The 17,716-nt window shown below is 46.6% G+C and overlaps 1 protein-coding gene across 1 annotated transcript in view; it reads left to right on the top strand.

The window, feature by feature from the left end:
• Positions 1-17,716, top strand: part of COL26A1 (collagen type XXVI alpha 1 chain) — a 170,942-nt gene that overhangs the window by 66,002 nt on the left and 87,224 nt on the right. Inside the window, exon 3 of the mRNA XM_037139114.2 lies at positions 2,958-3,055. Within this exon, the coding sequence (XP_036995009.2) occupies positions 2,958-3,055 (98 nt within the window). The remainder of the gene's footprint in view (positions 1-2,957; positions 3,056-17,716) is intronic.

Genomic DNA, 17,716 nt, shown 5'->3' with positions numbered 1-17,716 from the left:
AGGAGAGGCAGTGAACACTGAGCCTGCCTTGGGCCTTCAGGTAAGACCAGAGGGGTCAGCCAAGCTGAGCTCTGGCCCTCTGGGCTGGTGAAGCAGCGCCACCTGCTGGTGTGCCCTGCTCTTGGACATGGAAGGCCGTCTGGGGCCTCCTGTTCCTACAGCAGCACAGGCCAGAGCATGGCCTCAAAGTGAGGGGCAGAAAAAGACCATCCCTGGGGGCCAAGCTCTGCCTTCGTGATTCAGGGACCCAAGATCAGGTCCTTGTGCAGATTTAGGGAGAAACAGACACAAACTAGTATTTCTAGGCTCTACCAATTCCGCCTGCATTTGGATCGTAGTTCCACCACCTTGAGAAGTTACTTAACTTCTCAGCCTTGGTTTTCTCATCTGTAAATTAGGAACAGTGATAGCATCCAACTGTTAGGGTTGTTGTGAGTCAGCAAGTGTAAAACACTCAGAACAGTTCCTGGTACATGGTGAGCACTCGATGAAAGCTCTTGTCATATCTTCACACACTAGTATTTTTATCACCATCATCATCATCATGAAGGAGCGGACTAGAGAATGTCTGGTGCATTCTGGAGGGCTTACAGACTAAAGGGTGGTCTACGGCACAGGGGCCATGGGGCCGCTGAGTGAGCTGGAGCAGGGTCTGCACGCGTGGCTAAACAGATCAGACCCTCCTGACCACAGTGGGGACAGCCAAAGGGCGTGGGCTGGCAAGAAAGAGGCCAGATCTGTGTTTGCAAACCTAGCCTCCGTGCACCCCTTTCTGCTCTCAGTGCCTCCCACATGTGCCCTCCTGGGGAGCCTCACACACCACATTCTGGTCTTCATGGGGTCCTCGTCAAGCAGACCAGGAAACGGGCTCAGGGAGGGGAAGGAACGTGAGCAGGTCCACGCTGTGCTTGCGCACTAGGGCTGGAGCCCAGAGCTGGAGCCGCCTCCGTCTGGAGGTGCTGAGGCTGTGGGAGTGATCCTCCCCTGGTGTCCAATGCACCGGGCAGGACACGAGCCCTGAGCGACAGGACCCTTCCTGCCTGCACACCTGCCCTGGACAGATTCCGGAGCATTTCTGATCTCTCAGCCAGACTAACAATCTTCTTCCAGGAATTAATTTAAAAACTGGCATTTTTAAAAAGTTTTTTTGCTAGATAATTCATTTTTTACAGTTTTACTGAGAAATAATTGGTGTACATTACCGTCTAAATTTAAGGCCTGCAGTCTGATGGTTTGATTTACTTATACTGTGGAATGATAACCAGTTGCACTGGCCTCTTTCATCTAAGTGAGAGCTTCTCCCCTCTGCCCTCTCCCAGCTGGGCCTGCTGCAGGCTGGGAGGTCTGCAGCAGGCTCCGGGTCTGAGAGTGTGAGCCTGTGAATGAGTGCAAGTGAGTGTTGAGTGTGTGAGCAAGTGTGTGTGAGTGTGAAAGTGTGTTTATGATGCAGTCTATTTATAGTCCTTGGGCCCAGGCTCATTAACTCACCTATGCCCCCCTAGGCCACCTGTTGTAAGAAGAGGTGATGGCGACACTGTTTCTCTGCCACCTCTTTCCCCATTGGCTTATGCCAGTTGCTTTTCGGGGTGGGTGGGGCTGGAGATCTTTGGTCCAAACCTCTCCAGATCCCAGCTGTGAGTGACTCCCTGCGCAGACTCTGGCTCCTCACTCGCTCAGCCATTCCTGCCCAGTCCTGCACACAGCGATACCTTCCTCAGCTCTGCAGGGGGAAGCTGGTTTTCTGGAATGTTTGCGAAACACAAGGGAGAAGATTTTTTCAAAAAAGGGAAATTAGTGTAACAGGATTTTTCGTATTTGGTGCAGTATTTCTGAAATTCAAGATGTGACTCGTGTGTTTTCCTGTCAACAGTACATCTCGAGATGTCACGCCTGCTGCTACCAATTAATTCATAACTTTTCCACTCAGCGGTTAAGTTGCTCGGTGTCAGCAGATTCAGATTTTGTGAAGTCATGGAGTTGTGTTTTTAAGAGGTAGGTGTGCCAGCTTGATCAAGCAGTGAGACTGTAACGCCGCCTGGGAAGTGAATAAAAAGGCCGAATTCATCCCCATTGTGAAATCTGGTTCTATGTGTTATACTCAGTATGCTTGGAGTGTCCCAAGATTCCAAAATGTTAATACAAAATAAGCATCAACCTTATTCGTAAGAAAAAAATTGAAACTGTAAGATGTTGAGATTTTACTGTGGATTCCGCAGTGATTTGCAGAGCATTTTATTGCTGCTGGAGCCCCACCCCTGGGCTGCAGGCTTTCATGAAGTGTGTCTCTTGTCTGCTAGGCTGTGATGTCTTCAATATGGGGACTCAGTTTTATCAATCTTGACCAAATAGACCATGTAGTTGGCACTCGGAAAGTACTCATTGGGTGAATCCACAAAAGGAAATAAAGATTGGGGAAAAGGTTGGAGTTCAGTGACTCGCGGGTGGTTGGAAGTTACCCAGGTTCTGATGGTATTTTTCTTTACCTTATTCGTTATTTCGGTCGGTGTCTTAGCTGGAACTGCTGTAACGAGATATCATGGGCCGGGTGGCTTCAACCCAGAACTGTGTTTTTTCAGGCAGCTGTCTTCTCCTGTGTCCCCACGTGACCTTTCCTCTGTGTGTGGGGCGGGGGAGGAGAGGGCTTCAACATACGAATTCTAGGGCACACAATTCAGTCCCTAGCCGTCAGCGTGCAGGACATCTTTCCACCACAGGTGGCCACACCTGTGGGCTTTCAGGAAGATGGACCTGGAAGGGACTTTCGAATACACTTGGCACAGAGAGGGATGGTCACTTGCCCAGGGCCACACAGCCAGTGGCACAGAGCTGGGGCCACAGGAACCACTGGCTGGGCAGCCCCCAGAGCCTGGGGCTGGGCTGGCTCACCAGGAGCTGGGTCTGGGAAGGGATGGTTGGGGGCCCACACTGTCCTGACGCTGCCCTTGTGTCAGTTACAGGACCCTGATCAGACCCACGTACAGAGTGTCCTACCGAACGGTGACAGCGCTGGAGTGGAAGTGCTGCCCTGGGTTTACTGGGAGCAACTGTGATGAGGGTGAGTCTCTGGGGACTTGGGAGTGGGGGCCCTGGGCACTGGCTGGCTGAGCTTGAGGGCTCTGCTGTGAGCAGGTCTTTTCCCCACATTCCTCCCTTCCTTTTCTCGTCACCTTGGAAGCAGATGTTCTGGACCAGCCAAGCTGGGTGTGCTGCAGTCAGGGGGAGAAGATTCTATGAACAGCCTATTTCTTTCGCTCTGGCTCCACCTCACCCAGAAATGGGGGCAGGCAGAGCTGGAAGTTTGGGCTCCGAGCAAATGCAGATGAGGGCCCACCAGCCTTAGAGCCACGTCTCCTGTAGAATGAGCAGGTGCACCCACCCGGGTGGGTGCAGCAGAAGGAAGGCCTCACCTGGTGCCCCTGCCCTTCTGCCCAGCTGGTGCCCAGAGCCAGGCCTTTTTTCTGAGCCCTGGGCTGGGCTCAGCCTAGCTCTGGGGCCCAAAGGAGCCAAATAGCCACACTTGGGTGGAAGTCAGATGGCCAACAGCAAATCCCCGCTGTGTGCACAGCCTGGGAAGGCAGGTCCTGCCCATGAACAGGCTTGCAGCCCCCCTTGTTTGTGGCAGAGCTGGCCGATCCTAAGGCTGAGGGGTCAGTTTTTTATTTGGAAATAGTAACCTCCTTCAACCTTGACTTTCTGAGAAAGTTATTCTTTCATCTTTTTTTATAATCTAATTTTATAATCTGATTTTTGTTATACATATACTTTTATGTATGTTAGGATTATAATAAAAGTTACAATAAGCTATAAATTATGTAGATGCTTCTGTTGTAAACTGCCTAAAATGCTTTCAGTCATAAATAATAACCTAACGAAACTAGCAGAAATGGTGAGGATGCTGCTGCTGCTGCTTCCGTGGGCTCGTGACCCAGGGCTGAGCTGAAGGGAGGGGCTGAGACATGAAAGGAGCCGTGGCATTGCTCTTTCTCATTTGTGAGCTGCCTGATCCTGGGAGTGGGGGTGGGCAGCCTCTGGGGCTGGGCCACACTTGGGGGCACAGGACTGCCACAGGCCTTCCTTGGGGAGGGGCAGGAGGGAGTTCAGGGGTGAGAGGCTGAGGTGAGGCTAACTCCCAGTGGAAGTGTGGGTGTCCAGACCCTGTGCTTTATGTGTTGAATGACCACAGTGTACCCCGGGTCCCTTGCTGAGGTCTGAGGTCCTCAGAGCCAGGACTGAGACCTGTCCTTCCTGTCAGTGCTGTGGTGTGTGCGAGACCTCTGGTCCCCCAACAGCAGACCCGGTGTCTGCCCTCTGCAAGGGCTGGGGAGGCAGGGGCTTCCAGGAAAGTGACGGATTGACCCGTGAGTAACTGGCTGGGTACTTTTCAATGATCAGCATTGGGCTCCACCTAATGAAGCACAGGCTTAGCCCTCATTCTCACACAAGTAGATAAGTGAGCCTGTGTTTTATTGAACTCAGTGAAGGAACCAGCAGAATAGCAAAGCCGATTAGAAAGAGGATTAGAGAAGCGGATATTTAGGCAGATTGGGAGGCTCCAAGACAGCCCTCAGGTTTGATAATTTACTGGAAGGACTTACGGAACTCAGAAGCTGTTACACTCACATTTATGGTTTATGACAGTGAAAGAAAACAACTTAAACTCAGCTCAGGTAAGAGATGCCAGGGGCAGAGCCCAGGAGGTGCCCCCGCTCAGAGCAGGGCACCTTCAGTTGTCCCCTCCCTGCAGAGGTGTGGACAGTGTGATCACTCCCAACAGTGACATGTGTCAGTTAGTACACGTGGGGCACTGCCTGCCAGGCGTGTTCCCTGAACCAGGGTTCTCAGTGGGACTCGGTCACGCACACACCTGTGGTGGCTGCCCGCATGGCTGGGCTGTCCCAGGCCCCTCTGGAGGCTGGTGGGCACCATGTGGTGTCTGCAATTTTAAGCATATTCCTAAGGTGGTTGCTGAGGGTCCCGGGACAGTTGTTCCCACTTCTTCCCATTGCTGCCTCTCTGGAAAGCCTGCAGATCAGAAGCTCTCTCCTCGTGGACTTCACTTCTGTTCAGATGAGCTTCCCCAGAAGCGTGTTTCTCTTTGGCTGTGTCTGGTCTTCCTTCCAATCGCTTGGGTCTGTCCAGTCTTCGGACTCTGGATTTGACTGCTGAGGAGTAGGTGGCTCCAGCCTCCCGGGTGGCCTCTCTGGGCGGCCTCTCTGGGCCTCCTTCCTCCCTTCTTGTTTATCCACATCCTCCTTCCTATTGGCCTCTTGTCCTTCTACCCTGGACGCCCTGGGAATGCAGGCCAAAGGCTTGGGGATACTTTCCTTCACGGATATGTCTATATATGGGGAATCCTGATTATTTGCAAAATCTGTATTTGTTAATTGGCCTACTTGTTCAAGTTTATTTGGAACCCCCAAATCAATACTAGAGGCACTTTCGGGGTCATTCACTGATGTGCACAGAGAGGCAAAAAATCAGAGTTGCTCAGTTTGCATGCTCCCAGTCAAGGTTGAGCAAGGCGGAACTCTGCCTTCTTGCTTCGATTCTCACACTAAACAGGTGTTCTTTCAGTGGTCTTTTTAATGCCATGGTTTTCACATTTTTATGCTTTCTTTGTGGGGGTGAGGTGGGCAGAAGATCCCATTGTTTACAATGTCCCCAAGCATAGAGTTATGTAGTGTTTTAAGTGCCAAAAGGCTATGATGTGCTTTATGGAGAAAGTGTGTGCTGTAGATAAGCTTTGGGCAGGCATTAGCTCTAGTGCTGCTGGCTGTGAGTTCAGTGTCAGCGAATCAATGGTACGTGTTCAGTACGGCGTCTTTAAAGGGAAGCACCCATGAAACGTGGCTACTCTCTGTCAGCTGACAACAGCCTTGTGAAGCTCCTGGCAACCCAGCCCTGTGCCGCCCCGGTTCAGTCTTCGCTAATTCGGAGTTTCAAGTGTCTTTACAGAACATAACCGCCCTGAATAACAGAAGCTAACTGTATGTATGAATCTAGAGCTATATTTATACATCTAGAAATATTTTTCCTTATTACAAAAGCAAGTACATGTTCACTTTTCTTATAAAGCAAGAAAAAGTGGAAAATTCCCTTGGACGTTAAGCTCAAGCGTTAGTTGAGTGAAACGCCTTTGGGCTGAGTTCTGAGCTGACAGGTCAGTTGTGATGAGCCTGTTGTTCGGTAACTTTCTTTTTCATAAAAGTTGTCATGAGCATCGGTCCTTGCCAATGTATAGCTTTCTATAGGGTCGTTTTGAGTGGGGATTGTATTTGGGTACATGTTTTGTTAAGTAACCCTCCCACTGTAAGGTATGTACGTTGCTTCCAATTTTAAATTATTGCTAGCATTGCCATAAACATCTTTGATTTTAACTGAGGTAAAATTTACATACACTGAAAGGCACCAATCCTAAATGTGCAATTTGATGAGTTTGGAATAATACATAAACATTTCCATCACTCCCCAGAAAGTTCCCACCACTAAACAACCACTGTTCTAATTTCTATCATTATGGATCTGTTTTACTTATCCTGGATCTTCATATAAATGGAATCAGATGGTGTGGTTCCCTTTTATGTATGGTTCTTTCATTTAATATAATTTTTGAGATGCATTCGTGTTGTTACACGTGTATTGGTAGTTTATTTGTTCTTGTTACTGGTTATTATTCTATTATATAAATAACCACAATTTTCTTCATTCATTCTCTTATGGATAATAATTTGAGTTGCTCCTGGTTTTTGGCTTTATGAATAAAGCTTCTGTGAACATATATTTTTATTTCCCTGAGATAAATCCCTGGAATTGGTAGGTCATGGTGTATATTTAATTTTATAAGAAAGAGCTCAAACTTTTTCCAAAGTGGTTTACACTCCCACCAGGAAAGTATGTTCCAGTTGCTCCACACCCCTGCAAACATTTGGTGTTGTCCATCTTTTTTCTTTTTTAGCCCACACAGTGGATGTGAAATGCTCTCTAACTGTGATTTTAGTCTGTGCTTCCCTGTCGACAAACGATGCTGAGCCTGTTCCTCTATGCCTGTCTGATGTGCCTACCAGCCACTCTTATGTCTTCTTTATTTTAATTTTTTTTTCTTATGTCTTCTTTTGTGAAGTCTGTCCAGGGCTTTTGCCCATTTTTAATTGGGTTGTTTAATGTTATAAAAAACAGACAAACTGTTTGCCAAAGGGTTTTAACAGTTTACATTCCCACAAACAAAGTGTGTTCCAGTTGCTCCATATTCTTGCCAACATTTGGTGATATTAATCTTTTTAATTTTACTGTGGAATAAAATGGAACACATTTTTTCTTTTTAAGGATTATTTTGACTACTTTAGTTCCTTTGCATTTCCATAAAGAATTTTACAGTCAGCTTTTCAATGTCCACACAAAGCCATTTGTAGGGATTAGGATCAGGACCATGACACAGTTCGCAGACCAGTTTGGGGAGAACGGCCGTCTCGGTGATGAGCCCGCTGGCCCCGGGGCACCGTGCCTTCGGGTTGTGTGGTCCTTCTTCAGTTTTTGCAGCCGTTTCTGCAGTTTTCAGAGTAGAGGGCTTGCTTGTGGTTTACTAAGTGTGCTTCTAAACATTTGGTACTTTTGGTGCTTTTTAAAAAATGAAATTGCTTTTTAAAATAGGACTTTTAAATTTTTTGATGCTACTCTATAAAAATGTATTTAATTTATAAATGTTGATCTAGTATCTGAAAACCATAGTAAATTTATTTATTAGTTCTAGTAACTTATTTATTAATTTCTTTGGAATTTCTACAAAAACTCTCATGTCCTCTGTGAGTAAAGACATTTTTGCTTCTTCCTTTCAAATCTTTATGACTTTTCTTTGTATTGTAGTATTGGACTGCTTTAATTTCTAGTAAAATGTTTAATAGAAGTGATGAGAACAGACATATTTGCCCTGTTTCTGGTCATGGGGGAAAGTTCTCAATATTTCACTATTAAGTATGGTGTTAACAGTATATTTTTTCTATATGCCATTTATCAGATGAAGAGAATCTCTTCTATATTGTTCGTTTACTGGAGAATATTTATCATGAATAGGTCCTGAATTTCATCAAATGCTTGTTCTGCCTCTGTAGCGAGGTAATTGTATTTTTTTGTTCTTAATTATGTTAATGTGACAAATTACACGGAATACTGACCAACCTTTTGTTCCTGAGAGTAACGTTATTATTACTGGGGTAAAGGTCACTGGGATGTATTATCCTTTTCTATATTTTCATATTTGATATTTATGTGTAATTTTCTTGTAATGTCTGTCAGTCTTTAGCTGTGAGGGTATGCTGTTCTCATAAAAAGAACTGGGAAATTTTTCCTCCTCCTCTATTTTCTGAAAGCATTTTAAAAATAAAGTTGGTATAGCTTTTTCCTTAAATGTTTAATAGAATTCCTTTGTGGGGAAGTTTTTAGTAACACATTTGTTGATATCAAATGAATTTGATAACAGGCTTTATAGCTACAGGGCAATCCATGGATGTAGGGCTATGCATGTTTTCTATATTTTATTTTAATAATTATGTGTGCATTTTTAAATCAACTTTATTGAGGTAAAATTTACGTATAACTTATTACACACATCAGAAGCATACAGTTAAGATTTGACCCCATGAGTAGTTTCACACATAATTCTATTTTCTCGGGTATTCTGTCCACCAGACGTGCCTCGGCCTCCCTGCACTCTGGTTGCATCTCTCCAATTCCGAGGTGGCCGAGTTCGACTGAGTCCCCTCTCTGCTCCGGTCCAGGAGGTGCCTTCAGAATTGCCTGGTTTGTTTTTCTTCTCTCAGGAATCATTGTTCCTCATTGTTCAATGTTTGTGAACATTCATTTCATAAAATTTGTCTAATTTTCTAATTGTTTATGGTGGGAGGGCAAGTTCAGAGTGAGTTCTGAAAACAGAAATTGCATATTTTCTTTCATTGGATTTTTAGTTACACTCCTCTGTATTATTCCTGTTGTTCTTCTAAGGATTACAGTCTGTCTCCTTAACTTACTGTAGTAAACAGGGTAAATATGGGGCCATTCCATGTAAGTTAGAAGAAAGTGTTAATGGTACAGTTCTATTTATCCACCCCCATCATCCTTCTTGCTGTTGTCGCCATATGTTTTAAATCTGAATATAACATTCAGAATTCAATACCATAATTTTTGAATTAACTAGTCAGGTAATCTTTTTAAAGAGTGAAAAGAGAAAAAATAAATCTTTTCCTTACCTCATAGTTATCATTTGCAGTGATCTTCACTTACTTTCTGGAGTGCTGAGCCTCCGTCTTGTGTCTCTTGTCCTCAGCCCCAGGAGGTATTTCTGTGGGGACTATTGTAATAGCATGAAAACAAAATGTAAGAAAAAGTAAATAAAAAGGAACTTATCTTAGCATTTTCGTAGTGCAGATCTGCATGCAGTAAATTCAATGAATAAAGTTTTTTTTAGTATTTACTTTGCCTTAATTTTAATTAGTTAGTTAATTAAATTTTGGTGAAATATGCAGACATAAAATTAACCATTTGAAAATGTATAATTCAGTGGTATGGAGCACATTCATGATGTTTTGCAACCATCCCCACTATCTAGTTCCAGAACTTATTTTTATCACCCCGAAGGGAAACCCTATATCCATTAAGCAGTCATTCCTCATTCTCCCTTCCCTTAGTCCTTGGCAACCACAAATCTGCTTTCTGTCTCTGTCGATTTGCCTGTTCTGAATATTTTATATAAATAGAACCATACACTATGTGGCGTTTTGTGCCTGGCTTCTTTTATTTAGCATAATGTGTTAAAGCTTCATCCAAGTTGTGGCATGTATCTGAATAATGAATAAAATTCCATTATATGGATATACCACATTTTGTTTTTTCATCCACCCATTGATGGACATTTGGGTTTTTTCCACATTTCAACTATGGTGAATAGTGCTGTTATGAACATTCACATATAAGCTTTTGTTTAAACACCTGTTTTCGATTCTTTTTGACATATACTCTAGGACTGGGGTCTCTGCATCATATGGCAATTCTGTGTTGAACTTGCTGAGGCATTGCAGAACTGTTTTCATAGTGGCTGCACCATTCTGCATTCCCACAAGTAATGTACAAGGGCTCTGTTTTCTCTGGTCATCATCCCCAGTACTTTATTTTCTATTAAGTTTTGAATAATATTTTCACTGAGTTCACAATTCTGTATTGATTTTTTCTTTCTTTACTTAAAACAGATTGGTCGATCCATTGTCTTTTGACATTATTGTTTCTGGTGAAAAGTCTGCTGTACTCATGTTGTTTTCCTTCTATGAATGTGTTTCCTTGCCCCCTCTGGCTGTTATCAAAAAGTTTTCAAATCTTTGTGTTAAAGCAGTTTGACCGTAATGTTCAGCTGAGATTTTCTTAATCCTGCTTGGGGTTCTTTGAGCATTTGGGTCTATGAGTCCTTTTTTTGTTTTTGTTTTTACCAAATTAGGAAATTTTTGTTCATGGTGTTTTCAAATATTTCTCTGTCCTGTTCTCTTCTTTTAAGATTCCATTTGCACATGTCAGATTGCTTGGCCTTGTCATTGAGGTTCTGTTTTTTGGTGTTTGTTTCTGTGTTTTTGTTTTTTACCACTCTAATTTTGGGATTGGATAATTTCTGTTATCTGTCTTCAAAGTTTATTGACTTTCTTTTGACCTCTGTGATCTTTTGTCAAGCCCATGAAATTTTCATTTCAGATACTGTGCTTTTTAGTCCTAAAATTTCCATTTTATTTTTTGTTTATGTTTCCCCGATAAGATTTTTTCCATCTGTTCAATCATTTTGACCATGATTTATTTAATATCCCAGAATTTATATGTAATAGCAGCTTTTATGTCTTTGTCTTCTATTTTCAACATTTGTGTCATCTTAGGGTTTCTGTGTATTGACACTTTTCTCTTGACTTGAGTCACGATTCTTTCCTTCCTCCCTTCCTCCCTCCCCCCTTCCCTCCTTCCTTCCTTCCCCCCCTTCCTTCCTTCCTTCCTTCCTTCCTTCCTTCCTTCCTTCCTTCCTTCCTTCCTTCCTTCCTTCCTTCCTTCCTTTTCTTCTTCCCAGGATAATGACTTTTGGTTATATACTGAATAATTTAATATGTCGTAGAGGTTCTGGTTTCCTTGAAGAATGTTGATTTTTGTTCTGGCAAGCAGTTAAGTTACTGTACATTTATGAAGGCTTAGTTTTAATAGCTTATCACGGTGGGTATGTAAATCCCCTAGACCTGGGATATAGTTTTTACTTCTAAGGCACAGACTGTATGTGGCTTCAAGGCCACGTCCTAGGTATTAAGTAAAAGCCCTACCTTGGAGAGACACAAGTTCTACATCATCTTCCTTCTGTTGGGTAGAAGTTTCTATCTCTGCTTAGCTTTTGTAGCCTTCCCCCTATTTTTTACTACTTGGCTGTGTGGAATCTCCCATATGTGTGCACAGTTTAGGGGTCAGCCAACGATTTCAGGGGACTTTGCACACAGAGTTTGGGGCTCTCTGCTGTGTGTGCCTACTCCCTTATTAGATTTCTTTCCTCTAGCAGCCTTAAGCCTAAACAACTGCAGTTTTTGACTTGATTTCTGGCCACTCGTCAGGGTCTGAACTGAGGTGTGTCCTCAAAGGAAAAATCGTATAATGTAGAATTTACTCAGTGCTTATTCCCTTTTGGAAAGAGTTGAATTCCCTCCCGTTTCTGCTGCCTTTTTGTTGATTTCTAGTGTCTTCAAATAGTTGTTTAAAAACTGAGTCTAGAGTTTATAATTTTTATCTAAAGTAGAGTTAGTCTGATACAAGTTACTCCATCATTATGGGGACTGGAACTTTGTGAGCATCTGTTTACCTAAAATCTTTGCCCTCATCTTTAACAATTTAGGATAAATCCATGCAGCATTATTAAGTTAAGGCCTTTGAATCATATTGCCAGATTAGTCCCTAGAAAGGTTGCTGATTGTACTGGTATGGACAGACCGAGAGGTTCTGGAGGGCAGAGGGTGTCACCATCATCTGTTTCTCTGGGGGTGCCCTGTGCAGTGTCTGGCACTTAGCCAGGGCTCTGCCAAGGCTGTTGACTCGCCGCGAATGGACCGTGATTTCTGCCGTGCTGATCAAAGGAGTCAGCACTAAGGATGGGACTCAGCACCCTTACTGCACCACTAGATTTAATTTAAAAAGTAGTTCTTTGAGCCACATCCCACCAGTAGATGTCCCTCCAGTTAGTTCAGGCAGCTGGCAGGAGAGGTAACATCATCACCCTCATCAACATCATATCATCATGCCGCTACTTCTTACCTTTGAAATGGTGCTTTACACTTCACACTTTCAGTCACATACTTCTATATTACCACGGCACAGATGCTGTTACAGGCTGGTTGTTTGTGCATCCCCTCCCTGCCATCATTCCTATGTCGAAGCCTATTCCCCAGAGTGATGATGTTAAGAGGGGAGTAGGTTATGAGGGCGGAGCCTTTATGAATGGAATTAGTGCTTTAATAAAAGAGAGCTTGCTCCCCACTTCTGCCATGTAAGGACACATGAAGAAGATAGATGCCTATGACCCAGAAACTTGGTCAAGGTCAGTCAGCTGGGACGTGGCCTATGCAGAACTGAAACCTGGTTCTTTGCTCCTGATTAAGTGCTCTTTACTCTAAGATGCCTGGGATCTTTGAGGTCTTGAGAAATCCGACTCAGGTGGTCCGATCACAAGGGGCAGGGCGTCCGGCTCTGGGCTGGCCCCATCCTGCAGCACTGTGGATGGGCTGCTTTGTAGTGTGTCAGAGGCCGGGTCTAATGTTGCCTTGGGGTTGTGGAGAAGATCTGCCACAAAGTCATCAGGAGATGAAAAGTTTAAGCCAAGTAGGAGAAGTTTCTTCTTCTTCTTCTTTTTTTTTCAGCTGGAGTCCTGGCCAGGACAGGAAATGAACCCTCTGGGCCCCCATATAGGCACAGGCAGGTTCGGGGTGAGGTGGCCTCGTTCGTGCATCCAAGCATCGAGCTGATTGATTTGAGTCCAAGATGATGTTGACATTTCACCCCTGGCTCGAGCTCTGTGTATGAGTGTGTTTGTGTTTGGAATGGCTGGGGGTTCAAAGCTAGAAGGAGTTCTCCTGGGAGGAGGCTGCAGCCTCCTGGCCCATATGCAGACCTCAGCATTTTGGGGAAATGCTTCTCAGTGAGTCTCATGCTGTTTCTGACTCGTATCCTGCGGCCATCCTTAAAGGAGGGACGAGGAGCAGCGCCATGTATTCAAAGTAGCCAAGTGCCTGGGAGATTCTAGTCATTGTGCGAGAGGCTTGGGTCACATTGAGGAAAAGGGGATTTCTTCAGTGAAAGCTTAGGAGCTCCCAGGCAGGGTGTGTGGGGCTGGGGGAGGGGGGACAGGGTGGTACAGTGGCCAGAGGAGTGAGCAAATAATCCTAATCCTGTGAAATACGGGCGTTGCTCAAGGCATGTTTGAGGTGCTGCGGACCCGTAGGAGGCAGGACTCAGGTCTTCCTTCGTGCCGGCCCTCTGCCTCCAGCTCATTTTCTCGGGACTCCAGGCTACCGGGCACCCGCTCTCTTCTGTAGTCTCCCTGTTTCTCGCCCACTCGTTCCTTCCCATCAGCACTTGAGCACACTGAGCGCCTCTCATCATTAAGAAGATGGTCTCAGTGATTTTGCATTGCCTTTAAGCCATGGCCCTAACTTGGGCTTCCTTTCTCAGTCAAGATTCTTAAAAGAACTGCCCACCTTCCCTGACTCAACTTCCTTGCTTCCCGGGTCTTCTCTGACCTGTGAGGCTGGGCCTTGGCCCCATTTTTCATGCAGAGTCTTCTCACTGACTGACCTCTGTGCAGGTCATGTCCTTGCCATACATATTTCTACCTCCTCAGACAGTGGCAAAAAGGTGGTACCTGGCGTGCCTACCCAATGAATGAATGATTGCGGAGGCATTTTTCACCTGTGTTAGATAATGAGGTTCAGTGGTGGCTGTATGACGATCTCCATTGCATAGATGAGTAAGTAAGGCTTAGAGAAATATTGATATTACTGTGTGAGACCCTGCAGGGTCAGTGGGGGAGGGGGAGGCCTAGCGACGTGACAAGGAAGATGCCATTGTTGCTGCCAGCTGTCTGGCTGGATGAGCTGAAGAGGACCCTTCACAGGACCTGACCACTCGGCTGCTTTTCACATCTGCCTTTTTCCTGGCATCTTCGGTTAACTGTGGGCCCTGGCCTGGTGGGGAGGACTAGCTGAGGGCCTGTCTGTTTGGCATCTGCTCTTGCTCTCGGCTTCGACAGACAGCATGGCCTTGCCGATGAGACGCTGGGCCCTTTGATACTCCATCCCAGGCTGGAGCGGTTCCAGCTGTTGGAATGGGTTTTGTTGTCAGACAGGCATCTTTCAGCACCTCCCGTCATGCTGTGTGGGGCTGTAAATATCCACAGATGTCACCTGCCTTTTCTTTCTCTGGAAAGAGATTTCGAGAGAGCTGGCCCATGTCTCGGGCGCATAGTTTGGCTGCTGGGCTGTCTGCACCTCCAGAGGGCTCTCAGCACTCCCCGTGGTGGCTTCTTCTCCCATGGGCATTTTACAGGGGGTGACGGGTCAGAGTGACGTCGAGGGAGATGACTGCTAGGTGCATGAGTTTTCCGAGACTTTTCTAGGTCTGGGTCAGGCCAACCAGAGGAAACCAGGGCATTTCCCCATTGGCCACAGGAACCCTGCATCTCCAGGGCAGAGGCTGCGGATTATAAGATGAGGTTCTCCTGTGCCTCACTCCAACATGCTGGACACAGGGTGTAGGAAAGGGTGGGGCAGAGGCTGGGAATGTCAGTCTGTCTTGCTCTTGTCAACTATCTCTTTGAGAGGTAAGTGGAAGCTAGCCCAGAGTCAGGGAGCTGGACCGTATGAACCTTTGAACGGTGCCAGTGCTATGGGGGTAAGATGTGTGTGTTGAGAGGGTGCCAGGGGAGGGGCGTGGGGGTGGAGGAGAGAGCTCAACAGCCAGCAGGGCGGGACCCTTTGTGAGAGTCCTAGAACTGAGAGGTACCAAGGAGTAGAAAACACAGGTGTTTGCGAGAAGAGTCTGAGCAAAGCAAACCAGGAGCCTCACACCTGAGCTGGGACAGGGACTGCAGGGAGGGTTGCCACAGTGAGCCACAATCTTAAGGAGTAATGCATCTGTGAACCGCCTTCTGTTTTCCCGAAAGAGGGGTCCACGCTTCTTAGAGCGCAGATAGGCCGCAGTTGGCAAGCGGAGGTGGGCTCATTAGACTAGTTTTTCTCTGTTAAAACCTGTTGCTATCCTGACCCCTAAGCTCAGTCTTTTCTAGAAAAGGTGTGGAAGTGTATTGGGATCCAATCTTCCCAAAGACTGGATGGGGCATTTTCTTACAGTTAATCTGCATTTTCTTACAGTTACAGAGTCGGGCAGAGAGGGCCCAGCTCTCAGTACTTGGGGTTGAGAACTTCCAGTGGAAAGCAGGGACTGGGCCTTCCTGGTGAGGAGGGAGCTGGGTGGAGTTGACATCTCCCAGAACTGCAGAACCAGCTGCTCTTTGCAAAGCACTATGGGCCTAAGATGGGTGAATCTGGGTTCTCGGTGCCTGACCATTATCCTCACCAGCCACATTGGAGCTGAGGGATGTCAGCCTGGAGCAGACTGGAGATTTGTGCGATGCCTCATGGCAGGATGTGGTGGGGGTGCTGGAATCCTGCATGGATGTCCCCAAATTCCCTCTTCCCACCTCTGAAGGTTGTGTCCATGGGCCCTGAGAAGCCACGGTGCAGCCCCACCAGGCTCTGCTTTGTGAGGGCTGGGGAAGCCATCCTCCCTTGAGGAAGAATGGAGAGCCAGCCTCTGGACCACCTCAGTGCCCCTTGGGGAAGCTTGGCCCCATTTATTTTTATGAGACGACAGCATAGTCTCATAAAAATAAATTTACACGTCCTCAATGACAAGCTCTCTTTCAATCCACTTGTCTTAGCTTGGGCTGTTACAACAGAATGCCATAGACTGAGTGGCTTTACAAAAACCAGACATTTACTTTTCACAATTCTGGAAGCCGCTAACTCGAAGATCAAGGTAGGGGCAGGTTCAGTTCCTGGCGAGAGCTGAATTCCTGGCCACTCTCTCACTGTGTCCCCCTCACATGGTGAGGGTGGGAGAGGGGGAGAGCTCTCTCTGGTGTCTCTTCTTAAAAGGACACTAATTCCATCATGGGGCCCCACCTGCATGACCTCAACTAATCCTAGTCACCTCCCAAGGGCTCCATCTCCAAATACCACTGGGGTTAGGGCTTCCATGTGAATTTCAGGGCAATGCACACAGTTGAGTCCATAGCACAGCAGGGCTGGGAGGGAGATGCTTGGCTACTTGGCATTCCCTTTCGCTCGTGTATAAATGTGATCTGTCCCTGGTGTTCCCAGTGATATTAAGGGTACCTTGTGATCTGGAGCCTGTGCCCGCCCAAGGTTTCCTGGGTGCCTGACCCCTGGCTGACAGCCATTATCTGCCCGCTGAGTCCCTAAGGACTCCCATGGTCCAAGCAGTCACTCTGGTGAGAATCTGGGTTTCGGCAGCCCCCTGAGATCCTGCCTCACACCTCACCCTCAAATCCACCCTGCACATAACCATCAGGGGACCCTCTAGGGGCAGATCGGACCTTACTGCTACCCTGCTGAAAACCCTCCACTGTTCCCCTTCCTCCTTAGGCCTGTGTTCCTCTCTGGCTTCAGTTCCGCATCTCATCCTCTGACACTTTAAGCTCCAGCAAAACTGAACAGCTTTGAATAGTCTAAATACATCAGACTGCTTCCCGTGTCTGTGCCTTTGCACTGGCTGTTCCCAGGTCACCAGTGCTCTTCCCCATGCCGTCTTACTGTGGAGCTTCTCTGTCATCCCTCACACCCTTGCATGGCTGTCTCCTCCCATCACATCTCATGGCAGCAGGTGGCAGGGATGCTGGGACCCTGCACAAGGGAGCGAGGTGTGCCATCACCGGTGCTGCCGCTATACGCTGAGTGCGCGCACACGGCAGGCCGCACGTTGCGTGAGGAGTCATTGAGCCCCTCTCCCACCAACTAACTCTCCCATCAGCTAACTCTTCCACCAGCTAACTCATGGGCTTCTGGATGGCAGGGCACGGGTCTGACCCCTCTGTGTCCTTGTGCCTGGCACAGGGCCAAGCACGCAGGAGGTGCTCAATGAATGCTCATTAAATCACGAAAGTTTGTCTTCTTGGGTTCTATGCAGGGAGACAGCACCTGCTCAGAAGACCCGGCCTGGGCTCTGAGGATTCCGTTCTAACAGCTGTGCAGGCACCGACCTGAATTTGAGCCAGGCCCTGCTCTGTGTCCTCATCTGCAAAATGGGGGCGGAGCCTCCGGGCAGGGACTGTCCTGGACCAAACAGCTGACACCGAGCCCGGGCCTCTTCTTCCCCCTGACTTTTAAAGAAAATTGTGGTAAAAAACAAACAAACCATAAAATTTGCCATCTTAAACATTTTGAGTGTATAGTTTAGTAGTGTTAGGTATACTCACTCTATCATGCAGCCAATCTCCAACCTTTTTTTATCTTGAAAAACTAAAACTCTATACCCGAGAAACGTCTCTCCACTTCCCACTGCTGCCATTTGACTCTCTGTTTCTGTGACTTTGACTACTTCAGACACCCTGGTAATTGGAATCATATGGTATTTGTCTTCCTGTGACTGG

Source organism: Artibeus jamaicensis, unplaced genomic scaffold, assembly GCF_021234435.1.
Source record: "Artibeus jamaicensis isolate MK-2021 breed Jamaican fruit bat unplaced genomic scaffold, CSHL_Jam_final contig_956, whole genome shotgun sequence".
Taxonomy (NCBI): domain Eukaryota; kingdom Metazoa; phylum Chordata; class Mammalia; order Chiroptera; family Phyllostomidae; genus Artibeus; species Artibeus jamaicensis.
The sequence above is the reverse complement of the archived record's forward strand: the minus strand, read 5'-3'. Positions and strand labels throughout refer to the sequence as shown.